General features: G+C 37.2%; 1 protein-coding gene across 2 annotated transcripts in view; it reads right to left on the bottom strand.

The window, feature by feature from the left end:
* tasp1 (taspase, threonine aspartase, 1) overlaps positions 1–18,517 on the bottom strand; it is a 56,825-nt gene extending 38,308 nt beyond the window's left edge. Inside the window, exons 1-10 of one of the 2 annotated variants that reach the window (XM_041790071.1) lie at positions 18,361–18,517; positions 17,245–17,446; positions 16,086–16,153; positions 12,248–12,316; positions 9,388–9,508; positions 7,193–7,277; positions 7,013–7,092; positions 6,778–6,884; positions 4,087–4,206; positions 1,531–1,609 (exon numbers count right to left, since the gene is read on the bottom strand). In XM_041790071.1, the coding sequence (XP_041646005.1) occupies positions 1,531–1,609; positions 4,087–4,206; positions 6,778–6,884; positions 7,013–7,092; positions 7,193–7,277; positions 9,388–9,508; positions 12,248–12,316; positions 16,086–16,153; positions 17,245–17,404 (889 nt within the window). In that variant the 5' untranslated portion in view covers positions 17,405–17,446; positions 18,361–18,517. Of the gene's footprint in view, positions 1–1,530; positions 1,610–4,086; positions 4,207–6,777; positions 6,885–7,012; positions 7,093–7,192; positions 7,278–9,387; positions 9,509–12,247; positions 12,317–16,085; positions 16,154–17,244; positions 17,447–17,809; positions 18,276–18,360 lie in introns of those variants that run through there. The other variant, XM_041790072.1, reaches the window with a different exon arrangement.
* Between the last annotated feature and the right edge of the window lie 344 nt (positions 18,518–18,861).

Below are 18,861 nucleotides of genomic sequence, written 5' to 3'. Positions count from 1 at the left end.
TAATATCAGCTGTAATTAATTTGAAAATATCAGCATATTGAATATCGGCAAATTCCAATATCCTGAGTAAAGAACACAAAGTGTCTCCAATGTAAAAAGAGACCGGGTCAAGTGGAGCTGAGACCGAAGTGGAGAGTCAACAGTCTGGTAGCTGTTTTACATCTGGGGCTTCATTCAAAATGTTTAGCACTCACAGAGGACCTTCTTGAGTGCGTTGTGCCCAGCGCAATCACCTATGTAGTATATATATATATATATATATATATATATATATATACTGTTGATATACTGGCTGTAAATATCAGCTGAAAACTGATATCTGCCGATATCATTATCATGCCAAAAATATTGTGCATCCCTAATTATAAGAGCTCTTCATCTGGTACCATTCTGACTTTTTGTTTTTATAAAACCACAAAAACCAAAAGGAAAGAAAAGGGAGAAAAGTGTCAATGAGTGGGAAAAGCTGTTAAAAAGCCACCAAACTGTAGTAAAAGAACCACAGAAATTATGCATGGGCTGTTGTTTTCATAAGAGACGTGCTGGAGAGTTCCAGTATCAGCCTGTCTTTTAAGACATATTGTTAATGCATGCTACAGACCTACATACCGAAGTGCAGTCACTTGGTATTTTAATGCCCAAAACTGATTGTTAATGCAAGACAGAACAATATTGCGCTTGTTTCAACTGGTCAGTACAGTGGACAAGGAATCCAGATTTGTAACTTTAAAAGTTCTGCAGCAATGTTTCACCTAAAATAAAGAGTTATAATAGGTAATATTCCAAAGGCTGTTTTTCTGCAGGTTTAATCTGGATAAAAAGTACCACAATAAGGTTATTTTAATCAAATAAATGTTTATAAGCCTGGTATTTTCACAATAACTTAATTCCTTACAGAAAATAAATTTTTAGGATAAATAGCTTGTATCATCATTCATCTTAAAAATATTGAGTCATGGTTTTTGGTCCTTATCAGCAAGCGCTAACACATAGCGCACATTTCAGTCTTTGTTATTTTTTCCATAAGCCCATTCATTTTAAATAGTATTAAATATACTCAAACAAAAACTGTTTCTACTCGGCAGATTTAATTAGTCAAGCTATGATCAGATTCTACGTAAGTGCACTTGACATTTGCCAGTTTTACCATCTTCCCACTGCACTCCCAGCAGCTCTCCCTCTCTCATATCTGCAGCAGGTGTCCCATGTCAAATGTCACAGAAAATCCACAGAGCTTTGGGACGCACCTGGCATGCAGCTGACTAACAAAGAGCGGGGAATGATGACTCAATCAGCTGAGGAAGTGACTGATGAGAATCACTCAGCGGGAATGGTTGGAGGTCATCGGAAAGTATTTTCAAGCTTTGACTCAGTGAGGCTAAATAAAAGGTTCACATCGACTATCTGTTTCTGATTCATATCATCTCCCAAACAAAAGACAGGCTGCTGGTAAACATGAGCACTGAGAGGAGCATAACACACATGTAAAAGACTGTGAGCTGGTGTGTAGAGAGAGTGTGCTGTGTTTACCTGAGGTACTCACTGCTGTAGAGTAAGGGCTCATGTTACAGGCATTTTCCGCCCAGCAGCCACATCCAAAATGTGCAGCCTGGAAAAGAGAAGGACGGCTGTTTAAATACTTTTATTCAGGAAGAGCTGAAACATAGCATAAATCTTCAAGTTATGAACTTTGACCAAAATACTCCAATGGGAAAATGAAAGGGCCGTGGTGGTCTTTTTTTGGGAGGGGGGTTTTTAGCCTTTTAGGCACAGGCAGGGCCTAAACCTAGGCCACCTGCTTGGAGGAATACAGCCTTCATACATGTGACACAATTTAACCACTAAGTCTTCTGTGCCCTGGGGTTATCATATCAACCAGATTTCCACCTGTGAAGGAGCTGGTTTAAAACTCTGACAATTCTCCTTCAGTACTAACGTCGCAGAGGCATTATGGGGGAACAAAGTGAAAGAAAATCTTCATTTCTATTGTTGTAGCAGTGCCTGTCTTGTCACAGCACCCACCATGACAGAGTTACTACTACATAAGGAAATGTGAAAATCTACTGGAAGCTGCCATTTCATTGCAGTATCTAATTCTTGTTCTGTGATGGACCAAAATTATTCCCTGTCAATGGCTGTGCCTTCTCTTGCGTGTAACTCCACCCCCCCATTCCATGCCTCCAAAATATTATGGCCCCACTAGACATTTCCAAGTCAAGTACAGAGGTGCTGCTCAGCTCCACCCTTCTCTGTTGCCTCCTTCTGAATTTACTAATCTACTCATTTCTAAACACTAAACCACTGTTTTCATTCATGAATGAATGTCACATAACGAGGGAGAAAAGCTGTTTAAAGTAGCGTCTTTGATTCATGTTGCAATAGATCCCAGAATGCTTTGCAAGTGGGCTGCAGCACAAACCATGAAGACTGAAATCTAGTGTATAATGTTGAGCTGAAAAAATACTAAGCACCTGTATATTAAACCGTATTTGTTTTTGCAAAGCAGACAAGAGAGAAGGCACTGGAGGAGCTAGAGTACATGATCCCCAAACCAGTTGAAGCAGAGGACGGGGACATTTTTCAGGCTTGTTTTGGGCACTGAAAGACACATGGGTGAGGAAACGCACATATGGTCATTGTTTGCTGCCATTTATCTTGCACCAGAATACACACAACATGCCTGTAGACATATTCAGAGACTGGCAGTCCATTTATCCCCAAATGTTTTACAGGTAGCTCCCAGCATTGACTAGGAAGGCCACCTTAGACAGATGTTCACCCTCATCATGTGAAATTCATCTGTGATTTATTGTTTTGTACATACACCTTATGAAGTGCAGTTTTAATTGAACAGAGTCCCTAATTTTAAAATAAGAGGAGAGCAACAAAAGTGGGCTAAGCTAAGCAGCTCATCTCTACGCACCCTCTTTTGTTATTGTTCAGATTGAGAGCAGTGAAATTTATGCACTGCACAATGAACAGTTTAGTAGAGCAAGTCCAAGAAGTACATTATTGTACAGACTTTTATTTAAAAAGGAAGCTATGCTTAATTGTTGTTAATTTAAAGAGAATAGGTGGGATAAAATAACTTTGTACTCCAATCCCTTTTTGGATATGCACAACACATAACTGATTGTGGTTGTTTTGCATTCCATTTTCTGTAACTCGATTTTCAGTGTCTGCATCCAAGTGTGTGAGCAAGATGCTTTTTTCTTTTAATGTTTCAATTCATTTTGAAACATTATTCAATTTAAAAGAGAAACTAGGGACAATTTAACCGTGGATATGTGTAGTTGTTTGTGTTTTATTTCCACGGTGTATCATAATAGTTTTTCACTGTGTACATTTTTGTGTAGAATACATTTCTTTATCTCACTTAAACAGTACTGTATTAACTGCCAAACAATGAGAATTTCTAATTGAAATCTAGCTCAATATTTCTATAGTCAATCATGATTAATCTCTATTTTCTTCCATTTTCAAATTCCACTGTTTTGCATTCAAAACTGTAGTTTTATTTTGGATTTTTGTAATATCTTTAATTAAGGGTACTGACTTATTGTTTGGATACAGACGTGATTTTATTCTGGAAAATAAATTAAAGATCATGGCATGAAATTAAACACAGAAAAAAGGAACTTATTGAGGATTGAGAGGAAATACAGGAATAGAAAAAGGTAAATGTTTGATATCACAAGGTGAAGACGACTGTTGACAAGCAAAGGATTGACCAAATTCTGCTGAAGGGAACTATAATGCATGCAATTAGTCGCAATTTAAGAAAGAAATGATGCACTTATTATGGGCCCTAGTTAATCAAGGTTATTACATTAATTCGTAAAGCCCTATATAAACTATAAGACTTTTTTCATTTCCCTGTTTCATGTTTTGCCATACACTTGAATTGAAATTTGCTAAAAATAAAACTGTTTTTGGCTCATATGACTTTGCAGATATACAACAAAAACTATAGTGGTAAGTTCCACATAAAAGCCTGTGTCATCTTCATTTATAAAATAAGCTATTGCTTAAATAAGCTGTTGCATGGCTAAACATGCTGTTGTAGAAGAAAAGATGGTTTACTACCTGGCCAACCCTGCCAGGATGTTTCATAGCGAGGCCTCCGCTGGACACCGCTGCAGCTACATTTCCCTCCAGGTCCACAACCACAGCTCCCACTGTGTCAAGGCATTCTGAACCATTTTCCTAAGTCAAAAGAAAGATAGGAGTTGAGTCATCCTGGAGAAAAATCTTACACATAAATGGGCATTTTCACACGAGACTAGATGATGAGAATTCAAGGCAAAACACAGCAGGAGAAATCCAAACATCCACATTCTGCAGCGGAGACATCATTGTTGACTGAGGAGATTTTCACCATTAAGACTGCACTGCACGAACTTATAAATTTATGAATCTCTTTCCCTTGCTCTTCATATTTCATAAGAGACGTTCTGTTGTGATTTCAATCAGTTCTCTTTTCTTCCCTGATTGCAGTTTGCTTTGGAAGTGACTTGTTTGTGAACCATCATGACTCAGACTGTGTGATAAATAGAGTCGTACAGGCTAAATGTGCAAAATGGCATCATGATACATGATCTGAGCTCCCCTCCCACCAGAAGGGATTCTTCATTGAAACCTGGACTAAAAACAACAGGGTAAAAAAAGGCAAACATGTCTCATCTGTCTTGTGCTCTCCTAAATCAGCACCGTCTCCAGGCTTTCGAGGCCAAATAGAACAGAGGCCACTTATTTTCAAACACTACAAAGACTGTACTGTCGGTCTTTATCAGTGTGCTTTAAAATGAATAAATACATTAAAACCTCAAGGCATCTTTGGAATTATATTCATATGCTTTAAATTCTCTGAATCAGCACTGCAGCTTTAAAGAACCACAAGACAGGTGCGTGTATTGTTCTAAAAAAATGAATGAAAAGACTTTTATTAGTTGGCAAAAATACAAAGAACACTGGGTCTGAAAATTAGAACCAGACCTTGTGTGATAACTCAAAAAGAGCATATTTCCTGTTAATCATCTCTACATGTCCAAGGAAGAGTAAATTTGTAAGACAAGGAGCATGTCAAACTCACACTAATATGCACTGAATATGGCACACTTGTCAAAGTCATCATGTGTACAGCAGTTCTGACCAGACTAGCTATAGTCTTACACGCTGAATGGTCACATATTAATCTTTGATAGGTCAAAAAGTTAATGCAAACATGGGAAAGACAGATGAGAACATGAGGTGACTCAAACCTTAAACTCTCATTGAGACAAGCCATTTGACAGAAATATCCATTATGTGATCATTCATCTCTTGCCTACATCAACAAACAATCCATCTTAGTTGTTAGCCTTTCATTTGTATTGATATACCATTAATATTGAGGATTGATTGAGTCAAACTAAATAATGATACTGGATAAAAACAGGTCCAGTGCATTTACAGATTATGCTCCATTTAACACAAGTCACAGTCGAACCAAGATAAACTCTCCCACTCTTGTCTGTGCTGCCTCTGTGGGACTGTGGAGCCTTCAAGTCTGATGCTTTAAACTCGGTTCATCTTTGGGACGCTCTCCAGTTTTGTTGCTCCGGGTATTGAAACTTTGCACCAACTCTTGTAAACTTTCAAATCACTTCTTGAAAATAAAAAAATTGGTGCATCAGTATAAAAATTTCCTGACTCTGTGAGAATGTAAAATCATAACAACTGAGGCAAATCTTACTTTGTGACTTGTAGAGTATAAAATTTGTTCATTGTACATAAAAATAAGATTAAACTTGACCCTTAACTCTATGAGTGAGAGAAAACCTTTCCAGAGAACCCAATCTGTCACCCAATAACAGCTTGGACTGGCTCGAGTCTCTGCAACTCTAGACAAGTTGGCAGACCAGGCTGGCTGGCTGCTGGTTAAATCTACACCATACCTATGCCACAGTGGCTTACACCATCATGAGAACTACAGACTATGCCTGTGAGATGCACAGTCCATACAGCTCTACAATACTCTTCTACTCTCTGCTTGCTTGCGTACAGGAAACTACAGAAACTGCAGCAGAGGGTATCATATTGGAGTTGGAGTTTATCAATATGCAGCAGTTGATAAAACTATTTTTGCAAAGAAGAAAAGAGCGGAGACATTGGAGGAGATGAGCGTACAGTCACTGAATCCAGGGAAGGACACTTTCAACATCCTTTGTCCCTCATTACATTAAATTTATTCGAGCAACAGGTTCAAGTCCAGCCTGTGGCTCCTTGACTGCCCCCCCCCCCAAAAAAAAAAAAATCTCTTATACTTGTTTCCAACTCTATCCACTGTCCTCCTCTCTGAATGAAAGCATAAAAGCTCCCAAAAATATATCTTTAAAATGATTTCTCTGGCTTTAAAAGCTGTTGGAAATATCTGAGATAAAGTATGTACCCAACTTGGAAAAAAACATAGCCTATATAAAACCTCTACATACTTTACCTTTAAATTTCTCAGAGATAGAGAGATAGCAAAGTTAAATCGAAATGCAATAATAAAATGATTTTTTAGATTTTTTATTTTTTAGCTAACTTTGTAACCACTTTCAGGCGTTGTGTTTTTTTATAATGTAGCATTAACATGCTCAAAACCCCTGTGAAGAAAACTAAAACAACCCTATGAGAAAGGGTCCCATAAAAAAATATGCTCATTCTGATTATAAAGTGATCCAGATGGAAAAGAATCCACTTGATGAAACAGACTGTTTTCTTTCTAAATTTAACAGACAACAAAGAACTCACATTTTCACTTGATTGTCGTCTTCTCTTTGTCTGATTGTGCCCTGTGTCCATTTTCTCTGCCAGCTCCATCTTCCTCTTGTTTCTCTTGTATGCAGATAAACTGAACTCTAAAAAAGATAAAGAAATTCATTTATGTAGGTTGTTTTTTGGCTTAGAGTTTTGGATCAACCTTGAAGCTACAGACAACAAAGCAACTTGTGGAAGTATATGTCTGAACCATGTCATTAAAACTCACTGGTGGTCATTTTCTCTGACGGGCATGGTGGTATCCCATGGCTGACCGCCCAATCGTGTGCTCCTCGCCCCACTAAGAAGCTGATAAGAAGTAAAAAAAACAAAACAAAAAAACAAAGATATCCATAAAAGTGGATATGATCACATTAGTAATACCTTATTTAATGACCGTGATAATCACCAGGGTGGTATTCTGCCAGCTGACAGTTTCCCTTTCTGTGCTTCGTTCAGTAGACGGTTTGCAACCAAGACTGGGTTCTTAATTCCTGAAGGAGAAGTCAGAATTATCACAAGGCTGGAACGTCATTCCATGTGACATTTCTGCAGTACCAACAAATCATCAAGATAATACATTTATAATACATTTTTCAAACATATGCAGTCATTAAATTCAATGAGGGTGAAATTCTTAAAATAAAAGGAACAGATGATAAATGACTAACAAAACTGTGAGTCTCTCTGAGTATATTATTATTATTATTAGGGTTGTCAAAGTTAACACGTTAACTACTGGGATGAAAAATTTTTTCATTTGACAGCCCTAATTTTTCTTAGCTGATCAAATTTAATTCTATTTTTTCTTCTCTTTCTATATTTTGCATACGTTTTGTTGTTTATTGATGAAATTGAAAGCTCCTGTTACTCCAAGCAAGGTCTACCAAGCAACAGACGTCATCCATTTAAATGGAAAAACATGAAGTAAAGTGTTAATTTTGTACCAAGGAAAACAGACACACTGTCTTGCTGGTCATTTGTTGAATTTGTAGCATTAGCAGGTCATATTTACTGAAATCAAAAGCTATTTCATTCAAAAACATCCTAACAGGCCAAGTTCCATGTTAACATAGGAGCCCTTTTTTGATATCACCTTCACAATTCTTGCATCCTCTGAACTTGTGAGTTTTTGGAGAGTTTCTGTTGGAATTTCTTTGCAGGATGTCAGAATATCCTCCCAGAGCTGCTGTTTTGATGTGAACTGCCTCCCACCCTCATAGATCTTTACCTTGAGGATGCTCCAAAGATTCTCAGTAGGGTTGAGGTCAGGGGAGGATGGGGGCCACACTATGAGTTTCTCTCCTTTTATGCCCATAGCAGCCAATCACACAGAGGGATTCTATGCAGCATGAGATGATGCATTGTCACGCATAAAGATATTTTTTCTACAGAAGGCACGGTTCTTGTTTTTGTATCATGGAAGAAAATGGTCCGTCAGAAACTCTCTATACTTTACTGTGGTCGTTTTCACACCTAAAATCTAATTTGCATAATAATTTGGAACGTGATGTATGTGTAGAATTTCTGAGGTTTGAATCTGTATTAAAATTTCTTGAAAATAATGCATATCACTGCCTGATGAGCAAAAAACACTCCTAGACCCCTAAGGCTGGCCACACTACAAGATTTTAAGCCCAAGTTCAGGCAAGATTTTCCTCCCCTGACAATCATGGGGGCATATCCCGAGTGGAGCATGGTCAAAAACGACTATTTGTCTGAACGCAGGTCGTTAGGTGTGTGGTCTCCAATGATCTGACAGTCTGGCTGAGTTGTCCAGTGTTTGCATCCACAGGATTAAAGATGAAAAATGGTTTGAAATTGTCCTGATATCTGTGGTCACCCACGTTTTTAAAATTGTTTCAGATATAAAAATTGTCATGTGTGGCCAGCCAAAGTTCGGGCTAATTCCCGGATATCAAACACTTCTGGCTCCGCCCCTGGGCAGCATCATATTTTTATTCTTAAAGAAACACCTTTAAATGCCATTATGTTAATCAAGCCATCCTATTCTGCTGTCATGTTTAAGAAAATCAAATACAGATTAAATACTGGTAAGTGCATATGTTTACGAATAAAAGAACGGCTAGTGTAGACCAAGAGAGGGAATGACATTGTGTTATCTGTAGACCTAAAAAAAAAACAAAGGTTGACCGGGCTTTTAAATCAAAGCCAACACGTTTTCATACATCATGTAAGAACCACGTGTCTTATTATTGCATGATGCAGCCGTGGTAATAGAAACAATCTGTTGTCTTTTGGACCAAATGTGAAATGCCAGCTTTCACCCCTGGGCTGGTGAGTGGAAAAACTCAGGAGTTCTTGAAAAAAAAGAAAAAACTCAAAGTGAGTTTGCTGATGTGTGACTACACAACGTCATGTCTTGGTCAATTTCCAGGAAAAATGTAGGTGGTCCCCCATTGTGAGGGTTTATGATGCCAAATACCTTTAGTAACCTCTAAAAAGGCAGTTACATGGTAGAGGGGAAACCAGTAAATACATGACACAGGCTTGACTTGTTGCCTTTACTTCCAGGTGACTGAACTTCAATGCAACAACTACCAAGCAGTTTTTCATACATATTAACACATGTGGATTACTCACCACTTAAAGCTCCTACGGCACCATAATGCAGCGTCTTCCCATCCATGATACTTGCATCACATTCAATTTCCCCTGACAAGTTAAGGTTCGAGCCCATGCCCGCATTTGTAAACGAAGAATCCTGAGAACAATTAAAGACAAGCAGAGTCTGGAATAAAACTATCTCTGTAATCAGTCAGATTGTCAAAGTAAGGTATATTTAATGTCTTATATTTGAAATCATCACAAGAGTCCAAATGTACTGTCAGTATTTTCAAAGAAGCAGCCTGAATGTTACAGATTTATCTCTAGATTACTTTATGAAAGTACAAAAACTGCTTCATCTGAGGAGAATGACTCATAAAAACCTGTTTAACTAAAACTACCGTCTGGTGGTTATACAGTATGCCCCTGTGAAGTTTACTATTGCCTGGACTGTTAAAATACAGATGTAGGTCTGGAAGGACCAGAGCTGTTTCTCTTGTCTCTCTCTTCTAAGCAAGAGAAAAATGATACTAAAATCCAATCACTTTATCTTTCAGGTGTGCATGATAGGCTGATCTGAGATGGTGAAGAAATAGAATGCATCGGCAATCTGCTAAAGCTGATCTATCGTAGAATCGTCTTCATCTAAGGCAGGGGTGTCAAACTCAAGGCCCGGTGGCCAAATCCGGCCCGTGGAACAGTTAAATCCGGCCCGCAAGATGATATCATATTTCTGTTATAACTGGCCCATCGGTACTAGGCCTGCAGATTTGCTCAAGTATAAAATTTAAACTTATCCTTGATGACTGATGTCAAGGTCTCTAATAATTGTGCAGCTCCTCACTTGAAAAGGACTGAGTATGCTACTGAAAATAAACTGTATTCCACTCAATGCTTGAATTCCTTATCCATTTTTTATTTTGAAAGGTTAAGTAAGTGATTTTCATTTTAATCAGCATTAGCAATGTTTTAGCATTAGGTGAAAACTGGCTGCCTCATCAGTTTTTTAGCACATATCGTTACACAATTCTCCAGCTGATGAGCACTGATCAGCTGCTGGGTCTCATGTCTCTTGTGCTACTCAACTGCAGCATTAACTAACAACTGATTTTAGAATCCCAGCTGCGCTTGCACCCAGGAAAACTTTCCCCTTCTGGTTTACTCAAACTATTTGTTTTTAATTGTCTTTTTACGTCCTCACAGCACAAATTATAATAATAAAGGAAACTTTAGCATTAAGATTTAGCTAATTAATTTTACGTATTCATTTTACTTTTAGGGGTGTTTTTAAACTCTCTATCAAGCTATTTCTTTGTTTTTAACATTTTTAAATTAAATCAAAATATTCATTACCGATCTGAATTATTTCTTACATTAATTTAAAGATACATGATTAACAATCTTTAGTCTGACTTGAAAACTGAAGATATCCTTGTTAAGTAAGTAAGGAGCAAAAATAATTAGGTAAGAATTTAGGAATGTGGGAAAAGAAATTAATTTCTGTTTAATTTCGTATTTTTAATTTTGCATCTCACAATTAGGAGTCAAACTTAAGATTCTGACTTTTTATTTCTTAGTTTGAGCATTTCAACTCATACTTCTGACACCTTATATAATATTCTGAACTTTCAGATTCATATTACATTTTAATTCATATTTTGACCTTTTTAACTAATTGTTTTGTATTTTATCCGATATTTTAAACTCCTAACTTTGACTTCATAATCCCATAGTTTGACATTGTACACTCACAATTTTAAAAATTCAAATCATATTTTGACTTTTAATTTCATGATTACAAATTTTATTTCATATTTTGACCTTTTAAACACACGATTTTGACATTTTTTGTAATATAGTTGCCTTTTAAAAAACATTATTTTTCAATTTCATGTTCTGGCCTTTTGAACTAATAAATTTACTTTTCTCAGATTGTGAGCATTTAAACGCATCTTCATAACTTTATTTAATTCTAAAATCATTTATCAGGTTTTTTTCAATATTTTATTACTGGGGAGATGAGGTTAACAGTTTATGGTTAAAAGGGTGAGCCTGTTAGGCCCTCAGATAAGACCTGAATCCAGAATCCGGCCCCTGCTGTGACTGAGTTTGACACCCCTGATCGAAGGGGTGAACATGAAGTCTGATGACCTTGTCTTCTGACTTTTCCATTTACAAACAGTTTGAAGAAAATCCCTCGTGTTGAAGGGATATTGCATTCACCAGAAAGAGATGATCATGGCCACAAACCTTGATTTTTGAATTAGAAATATAGTCACATTGCCCTTTAGTGGGAGTGAACAACTGTCCAAGGACTATCAAAAAAATACCTCAAAGCATAAATAAGACATTGTGTTCACCAGCAACCAATGATCCTTGACTTTTGCCTGCCAAAATCAGATTGTTTTATTTATTTATTTTATTTTATTGGTGAAAAGTTTAAGAAAATGCCACTACATTTTTGAGATATTGTGATCACAAGCAATAAATGAACATGAGGCCAATGACTCTTGACTTCTGACCTATGACCCTGAGAAAACCTGAGAATATATCGCCTCTGGTCTCTGCTATCACTAATTTTAGGACATTAAAAAATCAGATGCTTTCTACAGTGCACATTCTGTGTTTTATTTGCAGCTACAGAGAACACCGGGTTAGTGTTCTTTACTCTAAACCTACCCTTAGGAGGAAAATTGTCCATTACATCATCCAACAGGATGTGCGTACATAAATTAAAGGTCAGGAGAAAATAAAGCCGCTCTGTATAAACAAATACAAATGTAAGCTCAAGTTTCTGTAATGTTTTTAAGTCCAATTTGGCTTAAAACAATTATCCTTCACATTATGTTAGACAGGTGGAGCTTACATAATCGAACCTGGATCATACTCAACTAACCTCAAGTTCAACCAGTGCAGCAGCCACGGCTTCCACAGCGAGTGCCCCAGCTTTGAGCCGATCCACAGCCTGGAATGAAAGAGACACAGTTTAAAGTGTGACGGCTTTCCTTTCAAACATCACAAACAGCATGATCATACTTCTTCAGAGGTACATTAAATTGAACTGTTTAATTTTTCCACAGTGTTTGTGCCTTCAGTGAACACAAATCAGGCAAATACATTATTTTGACCCTGAATCTACACTGCATTTACTGGAACTGAAACATAAAATCCTCAGCGGACATAAAAAAAAAAAGAATATAAACAACATCAAAAGCCCAAAATGGGAGACAAAACTGTGCTCAAGACACGGCTTAAATACGTGCGGAATTCCTACTTACGCATCAAGTGTTGCTAGGTTTTATATGTGTAAACAAGTACCAGGACAGTGTGCTTGAAAGTTAAAAAAGGATGGCAGGCATGAAAGCAAAGACTGACTGGCCTTAATACAAAGTCAATTGTCTGGTAGAATTAATCAAACACCATTCTCATAATAAAAAAAAAGGCTATGGCAGCACCGTGTGGTTGTATTTCAGTTGTAAGAAAGTAAGGAACTGGTAAGAATAAAAGGAACAATGAATGAAACCGAAGACAAGGACATTCTTGAGAAGAACCTGCTTTAGAGAGCCAAAGAACAAAGACTTCCCCGCCAACAGCAAAATGATCTTAATACAGCCAAAGGAAAACTGGAAGGACTTCAGAACGAGAACAACAAAGTGTTTGAGCTGTTCTGCCAAAACACAGATTGGAACCCCACTGAAAATATGTGCACTGACAGCTGTTCACAGATGCTCCACAGCCAACCTGAGAGCGCTGAGAAAATCACTGTATCTTGTTCACTAAGCTGATATTTTTAGTGACAAATCTGAAAAAATTACTCTCATAGTAAATGAGTTTACCAGAAAAGTTTGAATCCACATACTTTCAAACGACCATTAAAGGAACCTGAACTAGAGTTGCAATGATTAACGAGCCACCGATTGAAACTGGAGGATTTTCAGCCTGTTCATCTCAAATATATCCAATTCTTTTTGAATATCTCAAATTCATGTCAAGGAAGATCTATCAGCAGAAGAGAATAAATTTAATTATCATGAGCATAAAATTGAATTTCCATGGAAAAAAGTTCACAAAAGATTTTGTTTCTGCTGCCAATTGCAGAATCAGCAAAAATGGAATCTGAAGATCAGACCTTGCCAGGAATGGAAACTGCTATGGGCAAAATAATCAGTACATCCTGAACAAAACAGGATACATAAATAAATAGGTACACTTCTGATCAATATGAGGGTTTCTGTGTAATTTTATGATACTAAGATGTTTCAACACATTTTATTTATTTACTATAAGGACAATGCACATTGATGAACATGGGTATGAAAATCTCCCAGCTTGTAGCCATAGACTTACTTACTTCCATCTGTATTATCCAGCAGGATGGTGGCATTTATATATAAAAGTGTACATCAAACATGTGCATAAAGAAAAAAAATACATCAAACCAGACAACATACAGAGACCAAACAACATGCACAGTACATTAATATAATATATTACTATACAAAGAAATTATTTAAACTAGGTCTGTCAAAGTTAACATATTAATATCGCGTTTACTTACACTACTTTTAACACCACTAATTTTTTTGTCGCATGATTAACGCATGCACGTTCAGTGTGACCCTCAACCCAGCCCATAGTTTGGGAGATCAGGAAGCGGCGCTGTCGTGGGTTCAGCTTTGAGGTCATGTCAGATAAAACTGAAGTTATTTTCTCTTACTGTCGACATGAACTGAGCTACCAGGAGTTCGTAGAGTCTTAAATAGCCCGTACCACTCGCTGGCCAAGCACACTGCTAATGCAGAGAGCCGCCCCCCTAGCCATGCTGGATTGTTTCCAATGGAGACACTCAGACAACACTGCAAGCAGGGATGGACTCGCTATCTGGCTATCCGACGCACTTTTGGGCCAGCGTGATGTATTCATTCATTTATATCTGCTATGAACCGGCACTATAACTGCGCTGACCCTTTATATTGACTGTTGACTGGTCCGATCACGTCTCCTAAAGGTCTGTTTACCCCCTCTCCCATCCCCACTCAACTCCTGCTTGAAAGTGACAGTCTTCTGAGAAAACTAAACTTACTAAAATGATCGATTGGAACCGTAAATAAATGCAAAATTAATTAAAAAAAACAACAGTCAATCAAGATGCTGCAAAAGTGTCAAAGACTCTGCAGTCCTTATAGGAGATGGTTTGATGCATGGTGAATGTACAGCTACATCATGTGGAGGAGGAGGAGGAGGAGGGGACAGAGCAGCAGATGCTAGTGTGTGTGACAGGAGCAGAGGTGCAGACAGGTGAGCCTGAGAGTGAGGAAGCTCTGTAGAGTATCATCATATAAGCTAAAAGCATTATTAGACTGTGGGTCCTCTTTATTTATGAAGAAAAGAAATGTTTGAGATTAAATCGGTAGCTCGTCCATGATCTGAAGAATGAAAAGATGGTTAAGTCCTCTTACTACACCTTAAAAATTCTCCACTGAGACTTCTTTTACTTTGCGTGTTCATGAGTTCTGAAAAAGAGCTTCAAATGTGGGTTTGATGACATTATTCCAGTAAATCTACTGGACTGGTGACAGTGTTTTCTTACTGTCAGCGTTTATTTTACATTTGGTCATTTTTAGTTTGAAAATAAAGTAGATGATAAATATTAGCAGACATTTTTAAGTAATTACTTGCATTGTCTTTTGAGTAGGGCAGATGTGTCCACCTCACTCACCTTTGACCACATCAGAACAGTGAAACACCGTTAGATGTGTCTGTACCTTACTGCTGAGCTCTCAGCGGAGACTTGACTTCTCTCAGTAACCTTTAGTGTAATTCTCTAACTGTATTTAGTATCTCTTTTGTATCATCCTGTTGTGAGTCATCTTGGTGTTCACGGATGTTTCTGTGAGCCTTTATTTCCCCATGTGAGGCTGAAATTTCCTGCTTTAGTGTGAAGGATCAGGAATAATCTTTGAGTGATTTAAACTTCACTAAACCATGTTCTTCATGTCCTTGTGTGATGATGAGATCTGCTGTTCTGTGTTAAGCTGCTGAGAACAGAGAAGTAACTTCTAGAAGTCCAAAGTTGGACTCTACATTGTGGTATTATTCAGTAATGTTACATTAAGATCAGTATCTCCATCTGTTGTCCTTGTTGGGCTTAAGTTTACCATGTTTATGCTCTCAGCATATTTTTGGAGCATTCAGTATCTTTGAGCTCAGACTACAGAATTTTCTGGACATTATCTGTTGTTGTTTGGGGTTGTTGACATGAACAAACATTTACATAAAGAAGCATTTTTGTCCACTTGTGTTGATAAGAGTATTTAAATCTTCAGAAATAGTCCTGTAAGGTACAATTAGAACAGACAAAAAAGTGTGAGTAATTTGCGATTTATCTCGAGTTAACTCTGAAATTTGTGAGATTAATCATGATTTAAAATTTTAGACTATTGACAGCCCTAATTTAAACATATATTCATATAAAGTCATAATAAAATCCAATGATGCTGCACCACTTGGTACAACACCAAAAGTGACGTTAGCGTCAGCTTATTCTAATACATAGAATATAATAGAATTATAGAAAGACAGACAAAACTCTGTTATGTTCTAAATTAGATTTTGAATTGATTAAAATCCATAAAAGGTAAAAAAAAAAAAACTGTGTGTGGACACAAAGTACACAGTTTTATCATTTTTTTGGATACCCATACAGGTTAGGAATAGTAAAGAAGTGAACTTACTCGCTGGCAGGCTCTCTTGCACACATGCTTGTATTCCTTGGCCTTGGATTCAGAATGGTAACCTGCTCCTAAAGGTTGGGGGGAAAAAATCATAAAGTTATGATAAATTATCTTGTGTTTTATCAATGTATTTTTTGAAATATAAATCACAATAGCTGCTTTAATTTTACTATACATCATGTTAATTCAGCACAAGGAGCTGGTGGCAAGGGTTGGGTATCTTTCATTTTTTTGTGTGTCGCATGTTTAACTGAATAAATAATTTTTATAGATAAAAGAAAAGAGAAAAACCAAGATGATGGTTGACAACATTAAAAACACCTTTAGCTGCAAAGGCAACTAAGAACTTAAAGAGATACTTCAACATTTTGGCAAATTCGCCCATTGCCATAATTCCTGTAGTCTTAGTAATAGGTTTGTTTTCTTTAGTTGTCGGTGCAAGCTGTTTTTAGATCTGGGGGGGACCAATATACCAGCTGCACAGCTAACCCTATGGAAGCAGACGGTATTTTTTGCGTACCCTCATCAAACTCATCAAATACACAATCCAACAACTCCAAAATGCTCTTGTGGACAAGTTGTGACCTGTATATTCACCACGCTATGAAACAATAACGTATAATTATGTAACATTACGACACATGAAGCAAATACTCTGAACTATTTCTTGAGAAAACAACTGGGCGGAGTGACACAGTGCAGCAGCCATGTCTGGAGTGTAGTTCCGGCTTTGCTTTTTGCTTTAAAACATCTCAGTCTCGGGATGTTCCATGGTTATTTCATAGCGTGGTGAATGTACAGGTCACAACTTGTCCACAAGAGCGTTTTGAAGTTGCTGGATTGTGTATTTGATGAGTTTGATGAGAGAATGCAAAAAATACCGTTTGCTTCCATAGCGTTAGCTGTGCAGCTGGTGTATCGGTCCCCCACATCTAAAAACAGCTTGTACTGACAACTAAAGGAAACAAACCTATTACTAAGACTATAGGAATTATGGCAATGGGCGAATTTGCCAAAATGTTGAAGTATCTCTTGAAAATTCAGCAATTTATTAACTCTTGAGTTAAAAATAAAATGGCACTCATCTCTACTGCGATTGCTTTTTTTTCTTTTAGTGAGTTAACAATTCTTCTAGGGAATTTTTCATGTGCCAACTTACCTGCGTGCACTAAAACAAATCCACCAGCTAGTTTCTGCTGATGATTCCTGCCTGATTCCTGCTTTTTGGACCATGAATTTAGGGGAGAGGAGGGTTGCTGCTCTTCAGCAGAGTTCATTAGACTTTCCATAACCCCCGCATTACTTGACAAGCCTATCATGGCCTATCAGATGGTGATAAGGAAATCATCTTCATCAAACACCTGTGAGAGAAAGACAAAATCATAAAATAGTTATCCATCATCAACTGCCTTGTTGCTGAGATTTACTGGCACAAAAAGTTAGGAATTTGTGAAATTACTGGCAGATATTACCTATAAAAAACAAATAACTGGTAATGGCAGATATGACAATTTCTGCAAATATTTACAACTGTTATTTTGGCTATAAAAACCTAAATGTTGGTCATATGACTAACAAGTTAGCAGAGTTTTAGGGCAGAAGTCTTTTCTTTATTTACCATTATTCCTCCCACATACTGCTGATTTAAAAATGTTGATACTCTCACAACTCCTAGATTTTATTATAAAACTTACTTTAGGGTCAACACACAACGTCCAATGTACCTGTGCAAATGCTAATAAAGCATATTCTCTTGTGGGTCTTGTAGGTTCTAATTCATCCAGGTCATCGTTATCCAAAGCTTGATCCAAAGGGGGCTACTGGACTTGGATAGGGTTCTTAAAAAACTCTTTTGTATTTTAGGCTATATAACAACATCAGCTAAGGGTCACATTACGTACAAATTTACTCAATAACTTAGAGCAGTCAAAACTAGTATCTGCCATTTAGTTAACGGCATCTTAAACGTAACATTTCTGCTTCTCAATACTTAATTTTTAAGCCTAAACAAAACATGAAGATACAGTATTTCCTACAGCGTTAGCCTTAGTTGACGATAATAACTTAAGAATTTCTATTTTTCAATATAACGTCAACAATACCAAAGTAAATTTTTAAACCAGTTTCATTCATTTATGTTACGTTTCCTGTTGAATATCATCACAACTTACACCAAAGTAAAGGTAAGTTGTTTTAATTCATACTGAAAGGCTTGTGTTTTCGTTAGCTTGTAAGCTAACAGCTAGCTAACACAAACATAACACTCTGAACTTACACTTTTCTCTCCTCCTCTAGCAGCGACAGGAGAGTCTGCCAACCACGACGTTTCCTGACATGTGTTTCCGACACATTTACTGCAGCTGGAGTCTAAAATGTGACTGGAGTGAACTTTCCTGCCAAGCACTTTCACTTCTCAGTGCTGACAACGGCTACTTAGCTTTAGCTCACACAAGTACTTCCTGGTTCAGATACACGTTGCTAAGGAAACACGTTCGCTGCAAACATCGGTGCACGTGGGTGAAACGGTTCAAAATAAAAGCCTCATTATGGATGGGGGAAAGGATAAAGAGGAAAAATGTACCTATTTTAAGTTTTCTGTTGATGTGAGTAATAAGGAAAAGAGTAAATAAAAAAAGTAAAGCTCCGATCATCACACACGACTCTAAATTATTAAAAAAAAAAAAAAAAAAAAAAAAAACAACTACTAACGGACAAACCGAGGAAGCACTATCATAAACTGGTAAACTTCGGAGGAAACTCATAAGATTGGATTAAA

This window comes from Cheilinus undulatus, linkage group 6 (assembly GCF_018320785.1).
Source record: "Cheilinus undulatus linkage group 6, ASM1832078v1, whole genome shotgun sequence".
Classification (NCBI taxonomy): Eukaryota; Metazoa; Chordata; class Actinopteri; order Labriformes; family Labridae; genus Cheilinus; species Cheilinus undulatus.
Note: the sequence above shows the minus strand (reverse complement) of the source record. Positions and strands in the feature narration are given on the sequence as shown.